Genomic DNA, 19,754 nt, shown 5'->3' with positions numbered 1-19,754 from the left:
TGAGTTTTTATTTTGGATTTTTGGTGTTTTATGTCTGGTCTGTGTTTTGGGTGGGATGCAAGGGGGCAACTATCCGCACCCTATAGTGAAGAGCGGGCAGCAGCTTAAATTGTATATTAACTCATCATAGTGAAGCTTTGGCTGCATCATGGGGACTACAGTTCGTATTGCAGAAATTTATGGTCAATGATAGCGGAAATTCAGTGTCTTTTTCGGTTTGAGAGAGATATGAGGTGATTCACATTGGTAGACAAGGGAATGAAGTTGTTCATTTTACAAGACATGCTTATTTTGTGGAGGCTACTATACAATAATGGCATCAATGTCTAGATGTCATCCAATATCTGATTTTATTAGACGCTACGTTGTAATGTAGTTTGTTGTGCAGCCCCATCATTAAGGATATAAAGTATCATCTCCTATCTTTTGAAGTTTGAAAAGTCAGGAAAATTCATCGATCTAAAAATCGACGTGCACATGATTTGACACAATGGGCAGCGGTAATACATGCCTATGATAATATTCCTTTAATTCAAATTTCCTCCTTCTTATTGTCCTTTCATAGTGAGAAAGATCCTCCCCCTTTTCTGTATAATTATGAAACTGAGACCTAAATTGTTGCTGTTGTATTCTGATACCTTGTTTTAATATAACTAGTAGTAACTGCTCAAAAAAAAAAAATTGTACTTTGTTGTGCTTCTGAATGAAACATGTTTTATTATTATTATAAAATAAAATAAAAAACTTACACACAGCGCGTGTTGATTTCACGGGGTCCGTGAAAATAGACACTCACATAAACAGAAAAAACGCCGCTTACTGTGAACGAAAGAACACGCGAAATTAGAGGGAGAGAGAGAGAGAGAATGGAGAGCAGAGAAGACTTGAAATCGATATTACCGTATTTGCCACTGGTAATAAGGTCGTCGAGTCTGTCATGGCCGTCAGAGGCGATGGTGGAAGCGCTGAAAGCGATGGCTAGAGGACCCAGTCACAGCGGGGTGAACTCAGGGGAGGTCCTATTCCTCGCCATTTCCGATCTCAGGAACCACACTTTCTACCTCTCCTCCGACGTCTTGGCTCCTTTCGCTCCCTATGGCTACGCCCTCTTCTTCGATGATGTAAACTCTGAAATAAATAAATAAACTTCCACGCTTCCTTGTTTTAGTGCAGCGAAATTTGGATTTGATCGGTATTTGGTTCCCTTTCGTGCAGTTGATGTCGAAGGAAGAATCGACAATATGGTTTGAACAGATTGTACCGGCATTGGCAAATTTGCTTCTGCGCTTTCCATCTTTGTTGGAAACGCACTATCAACAACATGCAGGCTCTGGCCGTGTCAATGGAGTTCAATCTGGTCTTCGTTTATTGCCTTCACAAGAACCTGGAATAGTCTTCCTCTCGCAGGTATCATATATCGGAACTTCATAAAAAATTTTGAATTTCCAAAGCGAAACCAATTTTCTTTAAGCCTGCGGGGGTCATACTTTATAACGTATAAGATTATTGTTTCTTTCTTCTTCTTCTTCTTCTTCATTTTGGTATTACCGTTTTTCTCTTTATGGCATGACTTGTTGATATTTTATTGTGTATGTTGATTTCCAGGAATTGATCGGTGCTCTTGTTGGATGCTCTTTGTTTTGTCTGTTCCCGGTCTCTAATAGAGATGTTGAACATCTTCCAATGATCAACTTTGATCATATGTTTGCGTATGCGAGCTTCTGCTTTCTTCGTGAAATCTTTATTAGTCTTACATTGCATCTAAAAGTATTGGTATGAAGTTTGATTATAACAATATTTTTCAGTTTTCTACTTGTATAGATTTGCTCACGTCTAGTTATAATATTCTGGATGGAAAAGTTCAATTTCATTTGATCGGTGTCACATAAAAAATTCTAAGAAGATGCAGTGGGCAAGTTTTGCTGAAAAGTGTCTACATTGATACCATTTGTATTAATCTGCAGTAGAGGGTTTAATTTTTCCTATGCATCTGGACGTCTGCGGGAACCCACGCCATATATGTGGGGACTATTACTTGCTTTACCCAAATATTTTTAGATTTTATTTACTGTAGGTAATGAATGTTTAACATAGAAGGAGCGGTTTAGAAAATGGCATAGCTAGATGTTTTAAGTTGATATGGTTTTATAGGTTTAGTATCCAATTTATTGACTGATTCATCTTCTTCAAGTTGCTGTATTCTGTATCATAGTTTCCATATTTCTATCTGCAGGAGTTTCACTAACAATCTCATCATAGTGATTGCATGGAATGCATGTAACTAATATTTATGGATCTTCAGGAGTCTCTATGACAGTTACAAAGAAAGTCAGGAAAATAAGATAAGGTGCATTATACACTATTTTGAGAGGATATGTTCATATATACCTATGGGCCACGTCTCATTTGAGCGAAAAGTACTTGCTTTGGAACACCATCCTCCATGTATTTCATATCCCAAAGATACATTCTGGAGCAATTCTGTGATTCCCCTATGCCATTTTGAGGTAACAACTGAATTGACGTATTAAATAGTGTCATTTAGATGATTTATCATACATGCTTAATCCAATTTCTTCGTTATCTTTTTTCTATATTAGAAAAATCACAGATAGCATCTTAGATGGTCTTTTTTTTTATTTTTTTGATAAGTATCATCTTAGGTGGTCGTTCCATATCTTGTAGGTCCAAAACTCAGGCTTGATAGAAGATCAATCTGGTGAAGCTCTTGAAGTAGATTTTGCAAACAAGTATATTGGGGGTGGTGCTCTAAATAGGGGCTGTGTACAGGTATGCCTCACGAAATTATCAGAAGCACATGTTTTTTCCCCCATACACTTAGGTATTTAGTATATTGCTCATGATATGTGTTCCCTAAAGGTTACTTGATTCTCATTCGAAATTCCACATGCATATTTTACTTTCCTGTGAGTCAAACAGGTGGTGATCTTATTGCACTCTCACTTATAATTAGTAACTTTGATGTTGTTTTTGGTCCTGTTATGCAGGAAGAGATCCGTTTCATGACCAATCCTGAATTAATTGCTGGCATGCTCTTCTTGCCTTCCATGGCAGATAATGAGGCTATAGAAATTATTGGTGCTGAAAGGTTTTCAAGTTACAATGGGTGAGTTGAAGAACACTAATGAGCTAAATCTATTTACTGCAAAAAAAACACTAATGAGCAAATTCTAGTAGTGGGTGTTCGTTTTATTGAAAAAGAACACCCACTAGTGTTTCCTTGGAAATTGTATCTAGTCCATAGGCTAGGCTTCTATTGTGAAAAAGGTGCTTCTCCAGCTAGACGCATTATAAGTTATGTCAGTCAATGAGTACTCTTTAAAACACTTACTCCAGACATGTTTGCACAAATATTATCTTACCTTTATGTTATGAGTATATTAAAATTCGATGTTTACTGGGTTTCTTATATTGATATTATGATGTCCAAGTGTTAACTTCATAAGATATTAGAACTTCACTTTTATTGTAGTTAACTTGTGTTTCAGTTGAAATCTGATTCAAATATCATCTACAAGTGGTATAGGTATGCTTCTTCATTCCGTTTTTCTGGTGACTACGTGGATAAAAGAGATGTAGACTGCTTTGGAAGACATAAAACCAGGATCATTGCGATAGATGCATTATGCAACCCAAGACTGAGACAGTACAGACAAGAGTGTCTCCTCCGGTATATAAATTCTCTAGCACCACATGGACACATAGATGCATGGGATGCTGAAATAGGATTTTATTTGAATGGGAAATCTTGTTGATGTTTTCGTCATGTCTGTTTAAGCCAACTTGACCATTGCAATACTTGTGACTACTCGGCTTTGCTTGTTTGGCTTCTTAGGCCTCTTTTATTTTTACAGATGAGATGAGTTGAGATCAAAGTTAAAAGTTGAATAAAATATTGTTAGAATATATTTTTTTAATATTATTTTTGTTTTGAGATTTGAAAAAGTTGAATTGTTTATTTTATTTTGTATGTGAATTTGAAAAAGTTGTAATGATTAGATGAAATAAGATGAGATAAGTTGAGAGGAGTGGTGAAAACAAACAAGGCCTTTAGTGTGACTATATATAAATTCTATGATTGTGCAATAAACTAGACTTTACGGCTAGTGTTAAGATTACAAGATTTTTTTTTTGATAAGTTTAAGCTTACAAGATGGCAATTGTTTGATTCAGAATGCCAATTGTTGAGTTCTAGGCCTGAAAAAGAAGTTGGTTGAGATGGGTTAGCTATTGGCAATGAGATTTACTAGCTGAGCATATGAAGGGAGATGTGGTTCCGCTTAGAAGTGCTGCAAAGACAAGATTTCTTTAAAGAATATGGGTGAAATGCCTGAGCATTTGAATTTACAGAATTTGTGGACAGTTATAAGGCTTAAAAATTACATCTGGCCTAAAAAATTAAATAACTAGACTACTTTTGTTGGTATATGGATCAGATTGGTGCATTGCTCTCCCCTTTATGATCAGTAGGGTTTAGATGCATTCTTGCCTGAAAGTCTTCTGTAGATATTTTCCTTTGTGATCTTTTGTCACCCAGAAAATTTTATCATTCCAACTTGTTTGCTTTAGCAGGGAGATTAATAAGGCATTCTGTGGCTTTTTTGATCAATCTAAATCCCAGCAATATGAGAGACTGTTTCAAGAGCGTGCATGTTCTGGAGCTGAGCCTGATCAAAGCATACAAGATCTGATGGACATGTCTGAGAATAATCTTTTGGTGCGAGTTTCTTTAGGACTTTTTCTCTAATGTGGGTTTTTGTTATCTAGTCTCTCTACACACGTCTTTATTATTTTAGCATGGTCTGAGTTTATTCATGTGCCTGAGAATTTGATTTTGCATGTGTTACTAATCTGCTAAATTAATTATTTGTCTTGTGCTTTCTGACAGTTGCATGAATCCACCTATACTTCAGATGAAACAAATAAAGGAATATCTTTAAATCAAGTGATCGGAAATTATGTGGATTGTCAGAATCTGGGCTATGAAGATAATTTTGGGATTGTGACTGGTAATTGGGGCTGTGGTGCTTTTGGAGGAGATCCTGAACTTAAAACCATAATTCAGTGGCTTGCTGCTTCTCAGGTAATCTAATATCTTGAGCCTTCAAAAAATAAAGCGAAAATGGTCAGCTTTATTTTCCCTCCCTTTTTATACCTTTTTAATGAATGTTTTAGACAGTTTGGTGGAATATAAATATACTTACATATACATTACTGACGAAATACACTACTTATTTCCTCATAGTGACATATGTGCTTTGTCTCTTGGGTGTGCAAACATGGATTTCAAAGATGAGTCCCCCTTGGGACAGGATGCGGTGAAAATATGCTATTTACATTATCTAATATCAGTGAAACACGTCAGCCTTCAAATGTTTAGAACATTAAACCGTGATGCATTGAATCATGCCTCTTTATAATGAAACCATCTTTCTCCAATGTAAAGAAATCCTCTCCTCCTGCAGTTCTGCTATCACACTTCAACATTTTACCCACCGCCTCTAACCCCATTGATGTGCCACCTTTCTCCACCACAACACACATGCTCCAAATTTTATTATTCATTACAAATCACTTATTAAAAAAAAAAATATTCATTACAAATCACTTATTAAAAAAAAAAATATTCATTACAAATCAAATTGAGAGATTTCTCACCAACTCTTCAATGTCTTCATACATCCTTAAAATCCTACATTTTATTCAGAATTTCTAGTGAAAAAGAAAGAACATGTATGTCATATTCTATTTTTGGGAAGAAAGAATCAAGGGAAGCGAAACCCCAAAAAAAATTGCCAAAGAGGTGATTTTGAAATTTCTACTCATTACTTTTTATATTTGGACCTAGGAAATGGGGTGTTTGGGGTTTGCTTGTTGTAACTTGCCTCTGCTTAAGCTCGTATGGAAATCCTACACAATGACCTGGCAATGAAGGCCACCATTGAGATCTACTAATTTTCTCATGAAAGATTGGTAAGATCTAGGAGGAGTGGAAAGTGAAATCCACACCACCGTAGCTTCTATTAGGTCAGGTTATATGCATTTTGCTGTATTTGGTTTCGGAGAAACTGGCGAGAAAGGTGTATGGCATTTGGAAATGTTGATTTCAGTTTTCTTCTTTTTTGGGGCTCTCCCTATTTCTAGGGACGAATTGAAGGAGGAGAAAATGGGAACTGTTTTGGATTAAAATGAGTAGGGATCATGGGAGGTTGACGTGGTGCTTCCCTTTTGGGGGGTGGGAATGTTTTGTGTACACCGCTTCCAGCATGAAGATTAATCCTTCAAAGATTGGGCCAGCAGAGGCCCTCATTTCTTGCATAATTTTCACTGCTCATGTCACACAAAATCATATATTTTGTGTGAAATATTTCTTGTACATTGTGGTTCTCAAGGGTTGACATTTGAGTGGGAAGTGAAACTGATAGTTGTTCATGATTGAAAACAGAGAAAGACTACCTAACCCTGCTCTCTCTCTCTCTCTCTCTCTCTCTCAAATAAATTCCGATCTTTCTTATAATGCAAGTTTATCTTTGTAGGCCTTAAGACCTTTCATTTCATACTACACATTCGGCTTGGAGGCATTGCAGAATCTAGACCAGGTATTTATATTTTCTTTTCAGTGTGTGGTGCATTCCATAATCTTTACTTTAATTTGTTCTTTGGCTTTTGGTAGTGTAAAAAGGGCCTACTAAACTCTAAATGCCACAATCAGTGTTTTGTTATTCTGCTTTTTGCGTGCACAGCAAAATATCACTTGGACAACTTTGGCTGCAAATATTCACAATACACAAAATTCTTGCATAGTTCAAGCTTCTTTCCCCTTCTTTTCTGTCAGCATTGCGACTGCCACATTACTTTCATTCTTGTACTCCCAAAATTTCCATCCAAGCCATTGATACTGGAATTTTTCAAGGTTATTTATGCTAATATTTCAAGGTATTTGGTAGTTCTGAGATCTTGTATTAAATATTCTGAATTTGTTGTTATCACATCCTCATTAAGGATTACATAAGTCCTACTTATGAATTTTTGGGGGAATTATTAGTATTATTTGTGCCTATTAATTTCAAAGTTTTGGCGTAAATGTATTCTTTTAATTTTAACATAGCGACTGTGTTTCAATTGACATTGGACAACAGGTCACACGATGGATTTTGTCGCATCAGTGGACGGTTGGAGACCTCTGGAATATGTTGGTGGATTACTCATACCAGAAATACAATGGACATACTAGCGTTGGCTTCTTTACATGGCTCCTTCCATCTCTACATGGCCATGACACCCAGATGTCAGACTTGCCAAATATGCCTTGACACTTGCTGCATTTTTGAATTGCCTAGGCATGCTCGCTCCATTTTGATGGAATTTGTTTTTATCAATAAAGAAGAGAAATTTTATTTAGATAAGTTATCACTAGAAGAACACTTATCAATAATTTCTTTCATGGGCACTCGGCTCCTTTTGAGCTCAAGAATGAAATGTGAATGCTTCATGAGATAGACTGGGATGGAGATGACCCATTTTGTTAGGTTAGGCTATGGAGCTAGATGATGTCCATATCTTTCACTAGTTGAAAATCCCCAAATTTCTAACATAAAAGTATAAATATTTTACTAATTGAAACAATTAACAAGTACGTGGTTCTAACTTCTACTGCCATTTCATATGTAATTTTTTACACCGTTTTTTATTCTAAGCATGACATGATTATTTAAATGACGTGAGATGTGTAGGCTCGAATCCTCCTAGTTGCATTTCTTCTTATAATATATATTTGTATTTTCCTTTAGTTGTTTGATCCAATTAAATTATCTATTTTTAAAAAAGAAAAAATAGACACATATAATTATATCTTATAATAATAATTATTGTTGCTCTTATGGAATTTTAACACAATATAAGTCGAAGAGAAATATTTTAACCGTAAAGAGATTATACAAAAGTAAATCTATAAAATGATGTTGCTTAATGTGATGTGTAGTAGATGTAGCATATCATATAAAATTACGTCATTTTGTAGATTTATTTTTGTATAATTTCTTTATATTTGTAGCACTTGTCAAGTCATGAGTATGTTATATTGTGTTTATATTTTTTTTAAGACAATCCCTCCATGTTTTGAATATACATATGTAGCGACGATACGTGGTCTTAATGGAAAAAAATTATTCTTATTGGTCACTATTCATTATTTCATATCTCAAATTCTATGAAAAATATCCCTACACTTTATAAAAAAAAATTATAAGTATAAGATATGAGAATGAATAGTAACTGATGCATAATATTAGAGACATTAATGTAATGAAAAATGATAAACTTATAATTATTTTATAATTGTATATGAAATGGAGGATAGATTTGTAATATTAAAATTTATTTTTCTAATCCATGTGTCGATCCGATGATAAGAGGCGCCACTCTTGGGAGTCTGGAGAACCAAAGGGTCCAAAACCCCCCTTGCCCTCTACTTTCTGCCTTCTGGGTTTTAGGCTTTTCGCTCGAGGTGTTCTTTTACCTGGCAAATAGAGGAAGCCACACCCTTCAGGGCTTCACCCACCATTAACATAAATTACACAACCATATCTTTAGCTTCATACTCGGCAAAGTAAAAGTACCCAGGTCAGTCGTCAAACAACTTTCCTATGTTTTTGTGTACACGTGTTTTGTGTACGTGCTAGCTTGGTAGGGAAGTTGAAGACTGCTTCCCAGTTGTTTGCTTTTATGCCAACATGAAAGGGATTCCCACGTTTCTGGGCTTTCAAGATTTTTCGTACTTTTTTAAATATAAAAATAAAAAATTTATTGCTGATATGGATTTTGGTTCTGCGTTTCTAATCGGTTGTGTAGAAATGGCACTACAACATACGATAAGGTTACCGTTATCGTATCTGTTCTCACCTCTCAAAGAAAACAAATTCAGAAGTCCCAATTCAGCTACCGGTGTAAGTCATCACAAACGATGCAACCGTAATGTCTCTTCCTTAAAAATGGAGGGTTTTAGTCTCTCATCGAACTTGCGAAAGTTGCCATTGCTGGTGTGTTTAAGTCACCTTTAGTATCTAAACTTTACAGTATATTTGAAACTTTCTCAGCATATATTGTTATATGAATCGATTGTGTCCAAACACAGGGTCTTACAATGAGAACAAGTATATTACCAGCGTTCAGAAGTGTAGGGAAACTCAAGTCTAACTATGGAAAGAATGAGCGGGAAGCATCTAGTGATAGTGATGAGGAGGATGAACCTCCTTCAAAGAAGGTGGATGATCCTTATCTTATGGATGCTGAAGAGAGACGTGAATGGAGGAGGAAAATCCGAGAGGTGATTGATAGGAACCCTGATGTTGATGAGGTAGATGCTGCAGAAAGGAAGAAGAAGATGCAAAAGCTTTTGGCTGACTATCCCCTTGTTGTAGAGGAGGATGATCCCGATTGGCCTGAAGATGCTGATGGGTGGGGATTCAACTTGGGTCAGTTCTTTGACAAGATTACCATCAAGAACAACAAGAAAGACGATGATGATAGCGAAGATAGTGACGATGAAATTGTCTGGCAAGATGATAATTCTATCCGTCCTATCAAAGACATGACCACTCTAGAATGGGAAGAAGCCGTGTTTAAGGACATCAGCCCATTAATCATTCTTGTACATAATCGCTATAAAAGGTCAGTTTTTGTTATAGTTTATCCGTTATGCTTTTTCTTCTCTCGTTCTATATTACCTCACCCGCATTCAATTATTTGTTTTGTACCTCGCTTATTGATTGGCATAAAAGTTTCAGCACCCTATGTTGTTCGATTTTACTTGCTTTCTTAACCTGGTTATCATCAGATTATTTTAATCCTCATGAGTAATCATATCACTCATGCCATGAACGGTCCTGTTTTTCCACAGTGAAAATGATGTCCCTGAAAATTTTGTAAAATATGTTTAACAAAAAAGAAACAATGAATTACCAAAAATGCACTGCAAGGGGAGAAAGTCTGCAGTGCTGTCCTTCCCAACATTTACTCTCTGTTTTTCAGCTCCATTGTACCTATTCTGTAGAACTCAAGAAGTACAAGCAAGAGGAGAAATTCCAAAGAACAAACATTCCCTGCATTCCATAAGTTTTATGGATTTGTATGAAACTTTCAACCACTGTTTACACTCTTTAACTGCTTGGATCCTTGGATCCTCTCCTTGTAACTGTCCTTTGCGCGTGGTCATACTTCCTACTGGCTTTACCTATATGGAGCTTAAGGTTAATGGTTAGAGTGTTAAAGGCTTAAGTTTCTCTGTGTCTATCAACGTTTGATATCAGGATGATAAACCAAATGCTGAACACTGTCAATATTGAATTCTCTGATGATCAGGATAGGTTATTGTCCTTCTTCTTTGTACTTTGTTTCGAATTTTATTGAAATAACATCTAAAACTGTATTTATATAACAGCATTCTTGCGACTCTTACTAGTTCTGATAAACAAAGTATATTTTATTGCCAAAAATCCTTTGTTCTATTCAGACCTAAGGAAAATGAAAAAATACGTGAGGAACTGGAAAGGGCCGTGCACATCATATGGAATTGCAGGCTACCTTCACCGAGAGTGAGTAAAGCCACCAAATTCCTGCTGTCAACTTGATCCCTACATAAAGACGATTGTTTTCTGATATTTCCATTATTATATCAGTGTGTTGCAGTTGATGCTGTTGTAGAGGTTGAGTTGGTCTCTGCTTTAAAAGTGTCAGTTTTCCCCGAGATTATTTTCACTAAAGCAGGGCAGATTTTATACCGCGAGAAAGGTAATTTCTGGAATTAAATTATTACCTTGAGTTTCCTATGCTTACCATATGATTTTAAGGGTTTTTTTGGAAGAGGTTTCATCTCATCCCATCTCATTTCCAAACATCATTCAAATGCAAACATTTTTCACTTTCAAATGTTCAACTTTTTCATCTAATCATTACAACTTTCTCAAACTTCTAAACAAAACACAAAAACAATTCAAAATTTTCAAATCCCAAAACAAATATAATGTTAAAAAATTATATTATAATAATATTTTAACTTTATAATATTTTTATTCAACTTTTTATCTTTCCTTTCTCAAAACCTAATAAAACATCACAACTCAAACAATTTCACTTCTATTTACAAATTATTTCACTACTATTCACAGATTTCTTATCTCATCTCATTCTCCAAACATCCCTAACTCTTTATATGTTGGTTCTTCAGCAATTCGAACTGCGGATGAGTTGTCAAAAATCATGGCATTCTTTTATTACGGGGCAGCCAAGCCACCTTGTTTGAATAGCATTGGAGATAGCCAAGAAGCAATTCCATCTGTTTCCATCAACAGTCAAGTGTGCTGATATAATAGCTTACCATTATGGAATTGTTCATCAAAGTGCATTCTTCTAGAGTTTGTGATCAAGTCTTAACGGTACAGCCATTACACAGTTTACACTTACAAATCTCTTGAGAATGTACTTATGTAAGCTAGGGGGATGTATAAGATATATTTACTGCAATGCAGGTAGTTGTTATGGTGAATAATTTTGTTCTCTGTTTGTATAAAGCATAACATTGAGGCATACTTTTACCGAATTGCTATTATGTGCGTGGTAAGTAACCCAGTAAGCATCTGGTTTTTCGTTCTGTAACTTTCCTTGTGTTGCAGCGGAGTGACCAAATTGAATAGGTAGAAATTAACTCTGCGCGGTCACTACAATGAGATTGGTCTTTAATGGCATCCAAACAACAGTTGCGGCCATTTTTTTTTTTTTTTATGTGGCTGTTACAACTGCTTCGCAATAAACCAAAGACAGCGGTTGATGCCAGTGCTGGAAACAGATCTGGCTGTTACGGCAGCTTAAAATCACCAGAACATGTTTGATTTTGTCTAGAATCGCCGCCGGAATAAGTGACACTAGTAGCATGAAGAAATTACGAGAACGAGTGAGGTCGCATGGCAGTATAGAACAGAAACCGTCGTAACAAATGGAAGCCGCTGTAATAGATCAAATCTTACTGCAGTTTTTGCAACCTATATCGAAACTGGGGTGTGTCGGCGGTCGTAGGCAATTATAAAGTGCCGCATATTACGTCAAAAAGACCAACGCCGTAAGAAAGCTTTTTGAGACAGCTTTAGAACCACCGAAGAGAAAAACAACGATAACACAACGAATAGTACAGTGTAGGCTATGAAACCTAATCTGTCATTGATGCAATAATACTCATATGACTCGGTAGTGCAATGGGTCTGAAGTTACTCAATTACTTTACTTATTTTCCATGGATTTGGGCCCGCAGATCTGGAATTGCTTTGCTGTCTAAACTTGTACAGTTTATGCATCAGAAATCATGTAGAAAATATATACAATATGTGTATATATATATCTGTGTGTGTGTATGAATGTGAGTGAGAAGTACCTGTCAGTCTCACAGCAATCTAGATCTGCTTAGATCTTCCAGCCTTGGGATTGGTCTATGGCTTGGGTATGCATGCTAATCCCAGAAACCAGAATCAAGGCCGGCAACACAGTTTAAAATTAAGATAAGGAAAGCAAGAGTAAGCCCTATAGAAGTTCAGACATCCTTATTAGCCTCGGAACAGAACTTGATCCGACTCGATATTGGCTCAGATTTGCAGGCCGTTGGACCTAAGTTTAATGACAAAGTTGCATATAATTAAGATTTAAGCATTGCTTTCATCAAGACTCGCATGTTACCACTCACTCAACCTCCCTCTACTCGCAGGGAATTGACCAAGCAAACCAACATTTCCTTACCAAAGTAACCAACCAACCAAAGTGAAAAGACAAGGGCTTTGATTGATTTCAACATTTTGACGGTACCATGACACAAGGGTGCGTGGATGCATTTCTAGGCACCACCATTTACACATGAGAACATTCTGTGGCTCCTAAACCGCACAAGTTGATTAGGGGCAGGTGGTGCAGCTTCCATTCTCTTATCTTCGGGCAACGTGACCCCAACGCCATAGTTTCCGACAGAGTTGCACCGCCGGTGACCATTTCCCTCGGTATGAAAACCACCATCAATCTTCTGGGTCGAAGGCATCGTATATACATGACTCTGATCAACGGTGTAGAAATCAGCTATGTTGTAACCGTGAGCTGACCCGGACGAGAGACTGCGGTATTCCCGGCGAACTTTATTCCTCTTAATTACCTTGTATACCATGGGGATCAGACCCTCCATCTTTGACCTCTTCTTTTTTGTTTTGGGAAATTAAAAACGAAGACAATGTGTGAAAATAGATCAGAAATGCAGAACTTTTGAGGCCTTTTATTATTGGGTTAGTTGGTGTATGAAGTTATGAACATTATGGGAAATTAAGTCTTTGACACGTCATATATGTTTGACTTTTGAGATGGGAGATTGATCATTTGTAAACCCAAATCTATATTTTCATTTTGAGTGGGGAAATAAATATCTATTTCTATAAATTGGACAACACATAATAAAATCTCTTAACACAAATAATACTAATATGGATCTCAAAATCGATAAGCACATCAATTTAGAAAAAAAATAAATATTGCACATAATATTGCAGGCTTTGTTCTAAAGATTATCATATGAATAATATTAGATATAATTTTAAGATTGGATTTATAAATCTGACACACTTATTTTTTAAAAGAATAGGATCCATCATAAAAAATAAAAAATAAATAAAAAAAAAATATTTTTCTATATAAATTTTAAATTTATTCATTTTTTTTAAAAAAATATGTAGAAACTAAAACTGTAAATATAATTTCTCTTATCGTATATTATCATCAATGTCGTCATTCTCATCCCAACCACAAAGTCATAGACTCATAATGGCATATAGTTGGACACGCAAAATAAAGTATAAATATAAAATTAAAATGCATTAGAACATTGATATGGACATGTAAATAATAGGCTTATCTTGTTTATTTTTGACTGGTTATGCTCTTATCTTTTTTTAGGGTCACCGAAATTATAAAAATATTTGGAACATATGGATGATATAATACTCATGCTATTATAAAGTCTTGTTATTGAATTTATTTATATAATTATTAATTTTCAAAAACATGAAATTTTATAATAAGAAAGAAAATATCACGTATGTGTATTATAAAACTAGTTAATAATTATTTTATAGTCACCGTCAAGGAAGAATAGGCTTGTGGCGGCCGTGCCAAATGGGGGGTAGTTGGTATTGACGTTGTCGTTGTCGTTGGGTTCTCAGGTATTGAAGGACAGGTAAATGAATTATGACGTTGTCGTATTAATATTGCTCGTACTCCTTATATCGTCCCTACCATTAATGGTCGAATAGAAAAAACAAAGCCGGCCTGAGCTGAGTGAGTGGAATTTGGAATTTCCATTCCAATAAAACTCGTGTCTCACTATCCTTTCGTGCCTACCTAATCCTTTTAGAAAGCTTCTACTTGCTTTATCATTAATAATAATACTGGATCTAACTTATATGCCTTCTTCAACGAAGAGAATCAATGTAATAATCTCTCTCTCTCTCTCTCTCTCTCTATATATATATATATATATATATGAGAAATTCTTTAATCACAAAGAGATTACAGAAAAATAAACTCATAAATTGATGCGACTTGATGTAGTACGTCAGATTGTTAAATTATTTTTATTGTAAAGTAAATCTAATAGATCACATAAATTCATGTCAGTTTATATGTTTATTTTTGTGTAACTTCTTTATGTATGTAATATATATAGAGCCTGGATAGTTCTGTGTGACCCCTCAAAGGATGTCTCCACATGGAGCATGGAATTAATTGCCTTTGAATGTCGAGTCATTACAATATATGTGCAAAATCACGCATGTGTGCCGGCATTTTTTGTTTTTTTTGTTCTCTAAAAGCCAATTCTATACTTTAGATGAATTTTAAGAATAAAGAAACAGAGACAAATTATAGTTTTTTTTTACAAAACTGATACTAAAATATAAAGAGAGAACATATTGAACAATACTAGCTAGGAAATAACTTTTCCACTACATTAACATTAACATGTAGACCCAAAACACCTAACTACGAGTGGGCTGAGAAAAAATAACAAGGAAAAATGGGAGTTTCATCTAATTAATGCATACAACAGATTCATCCACAGAGAAAGGAATGCAGAGAAACCGTGGATAACTACAAGCAAAGTTTCAGTGTACTTGTTTTATGCTGTCTTTAACAAATGTAGAGACTTCAGTAAGAGAAACAACATAGGATTTCCAACAAAACAAAACAAACTATAGTCCTGGATTCCCAGCAAGTGTAATTGAAGACTTAAGGGTGGTCAGTAAACATGAGGCTGACCATTTTTTTTATAAGAAAAAAAATTCTAAGCTGACTTTTGATTGCAACAAAAACTAGGTTTAGGTTATGGAGAGGATTCTGTTCTCAGACCTCTAACCAACCATGACCTCCAACAAACTAATCTTCTCTGTAAGGTCATCCTTGGCAGCTCCCATTTTTGTCCTACTGCAATTGCCAGTTTACCACTGATCATCTAAAGATCCGATACAGGTTATGTGTTCTAAACTTGGTCAGATATGTAATTCTGGAAATCGGACATACTCTGGCTCGCCTTTTTCTTATTTCCTGGGTCTATTTTACAAATTTTAGGAGTTAATTCTAGGACACATCATAAGATTCTATCAAACTCCAATCCCATCTGCATGCAATACTTGCTTGGACTTCTAGGTTCTACATATTGCCAATGAGGTCCATCCACAAGAGACATGATATTTAAGTGGAATGTTCAGCATTCCATATATGCATATACGTTGACTCTCCACCTGTCTTAATTTGACTACCTGCAAAGTAAAAAAGAAAAAATTGCACCCCAAGTTGGTTTGGATTTTGATGTCTTTCCAATCAATAAATGGTCTATCATAGCAGTTAGCACGACAAACAGATGGATTCCTTCATCCTTTATTCACCAAGTCCATGTTTCTGGCTCCATTTTTTCCTGTGTTGCATTGCCATGCCTTCTTTCGAACATCATTCCCAGGCTTATCCTCTATCAAATAACTTCCCCATACCACTAAAGCACTTTCAACCAGTTACAATCATATCAAGTCATACATTAGGGGTCCATACACACCTACCTTAACTGGGAAGAGCAGAACCCAACATAAAAGGCATAATTCCATCTAGCCTCAAAGATACCATCTCCCATATTTCTCAAGCATTTCCAATAAGCTCTGAAACAATTCCCAGTTATCTGGTTATATATTCAGCTCATATGAGTAAAGACAAAAACTACCCATCCTACAACTCACTTCTCACTTCTACTCAACCTTCATATCTTCTACGGATACAGAATTAATACATGGCACTTCTTTATCAAGGAGTGTTGTCATCCTTTCTACCTTCCTACTAGGAATCACTAAGAAACCCATTCCCTTTCTCAACCTTTTTTTCCTAAAATCTCAGTGTTCATTGAATCTTTTCCATTTTCACTTTCTATCCCACAATTACAATACATCATCTAATAGGATTGGAAACTCAAAAACTTTACTGAGTCCCTTTGTTTAAATTACTTCTGCCTGAGTGAATTGGGAAATTGAAAGGATACTAATCTTGTTTAATGGTGGAGCTGCATCAATTACCAAAACAACAATGTACAGCAGCATTACATAAAATTTCCATTGCAATTTATAAACCTGGACCTTTGTTTCATAATAGTAGTAGTAGTAGTGAGCTTTTACTTCTTCTCCATTCTGTAATTTACTTCTTATTTTGTTTTTCTTGTATTGGTAAGCTATCCACACTCCCAATGGATCTTGAACCCATGACTACCCTAATTTTCTGCCGGGTGATATGGATAAATAGGTCACATAGTTAACAGAAGACCTATGGCTGAAGTTTCTTTCCCCTTCATTTTCCTCCAGATAATAGAAAAATAGGATCTCTCAAATCCTAAGATTCCAATGAGGTTTTTATAAACCACATATCTGGCAAACTCATATGCATTCCACTAACAATGAAAAGCAAAGATTTAACTGAAGAAATTGAAGCAAACACAACACTCAAAACATTTGAAAGAATAGAATAAAAGAGGGGTTCTTGAGTAGTAATTCTAAGTTAAAAATCCATATTTGTACTCAGGTTAGTTAGCTGTACTCTACTAGAATTAGAACTATTTGAGAGAAGGTAGTAGATTATACTTCAAACAAATGGTTCTTGTAGCAGAGAGTCCAATCTGAATCCCTCGAAGCAACAAGGCCACCTCCATCAGTGCTTATGGATTCTGCACAGGGGCATGATATCTGAGAAGGAAACTGTTCTTTACCGTTGCCCTCAGTTCTCGGTTCATTATCTACAAATTCAGTAGACCCAGAGTTGATAGTTAATGTCTGATCACTTGCTACATCAACATTGGCATCGGGACTCCGACAGGATTTTAACTGGTCGTCACTGCAGCCATTGGCATCTTCCTCTTCATCTGACAAGCATCTGCAACAATCGAAATCATCCATCTCATATATCCGGCTAACTAATCCGTCCCTCCATGATATTCTCATCTGGGATTGTGATACGTTATCCAAAGTAGAATTAGAAAGCCAGGAAGCCTGGTCATCCAAAATTTTCTGAAATTGGGTAAGATCAATGGACCTGGAAGAAGTAGTTAGACAATCAAATTGGAAACTTGAGTCAAAAGGACCCCCGATTGATATATGGCTCTTGGGAGACAAGCTTGTCATTTGAAGAACTTCAGCCACCAAATTGAGTTCAGATTCAAAGTGATCTTTCTTGTAACTGCCTTCATTTAACCACGACAGGCCAACAAGTCTACCTGAGCTCGATTCTGATTGTGGGGTTCGCATAACATTTCCACTACCCAAAGAGTCCATGGAGAATGGAGAATTATTACCTTCAAGATCGAAAACGTTTTCTCTACTTTCTTTTGCAGTGATAGCTTCCCCAATAGGTGTCGCATGGGGAGAAGACGCGGTGGATAACCCTTCAAATTCAGGAAGTACATTTGGAGATATTAAATAGGTGTCCCTTCTCCTGTTATTATTAGTAGTACTTTCCGTATTACCCTTATTACCTTTATCTGAAGCAAACCCTTGACCAGTTGACGGTGAGGAAGGAGACTGGATTATATCATGCCCTCCTAACCGCCGACGTCTACATGACCCATCATCTTCTGAATTCTCCTTCTGACCCTCATCCTCCTCATTACATGGAGATAGAAGCCAATGCATCGAAGCCTCGGTGGGTTCATGGATAACAGTCGAATCATCACCAATTCCTATAGCATTTTCTTCTTCATCACCATCAAAACTATCAAAAGGCTTAACTCCGCCAAAGCTAAAATCATGTTCTCCTACAGTTAGAACCCCTCTAGGCTTACACTTCCTCTTGTCAGCTACCCCAGAAACAATGTGGCCAGCACCATAACAAGTAGGTGTGATTGCGGTCGAGACTATTGACCCACATTGTATCTCAGGCGACAGAGAGGCCTGAATAGGAGGTGTCTTACTATTACTCTTGTTTGAGCTCTCCTCCACAACCTTTCCAACTTCGCAATCCAAAGCTGACCCATTTGATATCTTACTTAACGGAGTACAAGTTGCATCAGCATCCCGTGGTTTGAGCTCAGTGGCCTCACGTGGATCATCAACCATCCTCACCAGGCCTTTTCCTTCAGATCCAAACGGCAGCTTATTCGCAGAGTCGCCACAGTTGTTCAAGACTACAAAATTTTTCGACTTTTGAGCAGTTCTAGAATGGGCTTTCTTCCCAGATTGCCACTGGTACAAGCAAGGTGGGTTTTTCTTGAATCTCGGCGCTTTTTGTGATACGTGTCTATCTGGGTTTTCTTCAACAGTTGATTTTGACAGATTGTTCTCCTTTGAGGTCTTGGATTTTGATAGCTTTGAGACCCTTCCATTTGGGGCTGATTTGGGGGTTTTGGAGAGAGTTTTGGGTCTTTCAATAGGAATTTTCGACTTCGAATTAGAAGAAGGAGAGGAAGAGTTAGAGGAAGAGTGGTGAGAGAGAAAAAACCTGAGGCAACCTCTAGGAACTTCAACAGACGCAGAAGAAGCCTCACTGCAATTGCTATTGCTGCAACTAGAAATGGCATCGAGGTCCTGAAACGGGTTTTGAGAAGTACTCTGCTTCTTCTTACTCTGGTTGCAGTCTTCGTTCTTCGCAGGTGCTAGTGATAGAGAAGGTTTCTTTGGGATCTTCGACGAGAATGTCCGGTTCATTGTGCAAAGAGACCGCGGGTGAGAGAGACGCGATCTTTACTGACCTGCACTGTGTGCTGCTACTGCTATGGCCAAATTATTTGAAAATGAATGCAGGAGGGGAAGGGAAAGGATGGCTAAATCTTCGCTTGCCTAATGTACCCTCTTTTTTGTACCACATTTGCTTCAATGCCTAGTTGTCTTGAGCTGATAAATGAAAATGAACGCGAAAACTTAGCACGAGCTCTCGGCCCACATTGGGCCCAATATGGACTTTGCTCCCTTGGCCCATGCTAATGCTACCAAACAGTCTAAACTCGTCATTCTAGCAAGTTTCTTGTTGGAATAAATCGATTATCAAAGGTTAATTTGATGTATAACAGCAAAAGAAAAAATAAAAAACAATACGACAAACACACATAGAACACCAAAATATAACTAGTTCGGCTCAATATGAGCCTACGTCCACTATCGGGGTCAGTCCCAACGAATTCACTATCAACAAAGGTA

The 19,754-nt window shown here is 36.6% G+C and overlaps 4 protein-coding genes across 5 annotated transcripts; 2 read left to right on the top strand and 2 right to left on the bottom strand.

Annotated features, from left to right (window-relative positions):
- Positions 1–802: 802 nt before the first annotated feature.
- On the top strand, positions 803–7,520 carry LOC109009301 (poly(ADP-ribose) glycohydrolase 1). 2 transcript variants are annotated; one of them, XM_018989740.2, is made up of 11 exons: positions 803–1,121; positions 1,216–1,407; positions 1,606–1,709; positions 2,303–2,507; positions 2,686–2,790; positions 3,009–3,127; positions 3,548–3,691; positions 4,594–4,738; positions 4,910–5,104; positions 6,558–6,620; positions 7,161–7,520. In XM_018989740.2, exons 1-11 carry the CDS (start codon positions 867–869, stop codon positions 7,332–7,334), a joined length of 1,701 nt encoding a protein of 566 aa, XP_018845285.1. In that variant the 5' UTR covers positions 803–866; the 3' UTR covers positions 7,335–7,520. The 2 variants fall into 2 exon arrangements, with proteins under 2 accessions (XP_018845285.1, XP_018845284.1); XM_018989739.2 differs by having other exon boundaries at positions 4,591–4,738.
- Positions 7,521–8,450: 930 nt separating this feature from the next.
- On the top strand, positions 8,451–11,606 carry LOC109009302 (thioredoxin-like fold domain-containing protein MRL7L, chloroplastic). The gene is made up of 6 exons (XM_018989741.2): positions 8,451–8,643; positions 8,872–9,059; positions 9,155–9,690; positions 10,532–10,613; positions 10,698–10,809; positions 11,246–11,606. The coding sequence occupies exons 2-6, from the start codon at positions 8,874–8,876 to the stop codon at positions 11,380–11,382; spliced, it is 1,053 nt and encodes a 350-aa protein (XP_018845286.1). The 5' UTR covers positions 8,451–8,643; positions 8,872–8,873; the 3' UTR covers positions 11,383–11,606.
- A 1,289-nt stretch (positions 11,607–12,895) lies between these two features.
- On the bottom strand, positions 12,896–13,234 carry LOC109009298. The gene has a single exon (XM_018989737.1). It carries the CDS (start codon positions 13,232–13,234, stop codon positions 12,896–12,898), a length of 339 nt encoding a protein of 112 aa, XP_018845282.1.
- Positions 13,235–17,021: 3,787 nt separating this feature from the next.
- Positions 17,022–19,386, bottom strand: LOC109009303. Its single transcript, XM_018989743.2, has one exon. It carries the CDS (start codon positions 19,263–19,265, stop codon positions 17,205–17,207), a length of 2,061 nt encoding a protein of 686 aa, XP_018845288.2. The 5' UTR covers positions 19,266–19,386; the 3' UTR covers positions 17,022–17,204.
- Positions 19,387–19,754: the final 368 nt, after the last annotated feature.

This window comes from Juglans regia, chromosome 7 (assembly GCF_001411555.2).
Source record: "Juglans regia cultivar Chandler chromosome 7, Walnut 2.0, whole genome shotgun sequence".
In the NCBI taxonomy this organism is placed as follows: Eukaryota; Viridiplantae; Streptophyta; class Magnoliopsida; order Fagales; family Juglandaceae; genus Juglans; species Juglans regia.
This window is presented reverse-complemented; position numbering and strand designations above follow the sequence as displayed.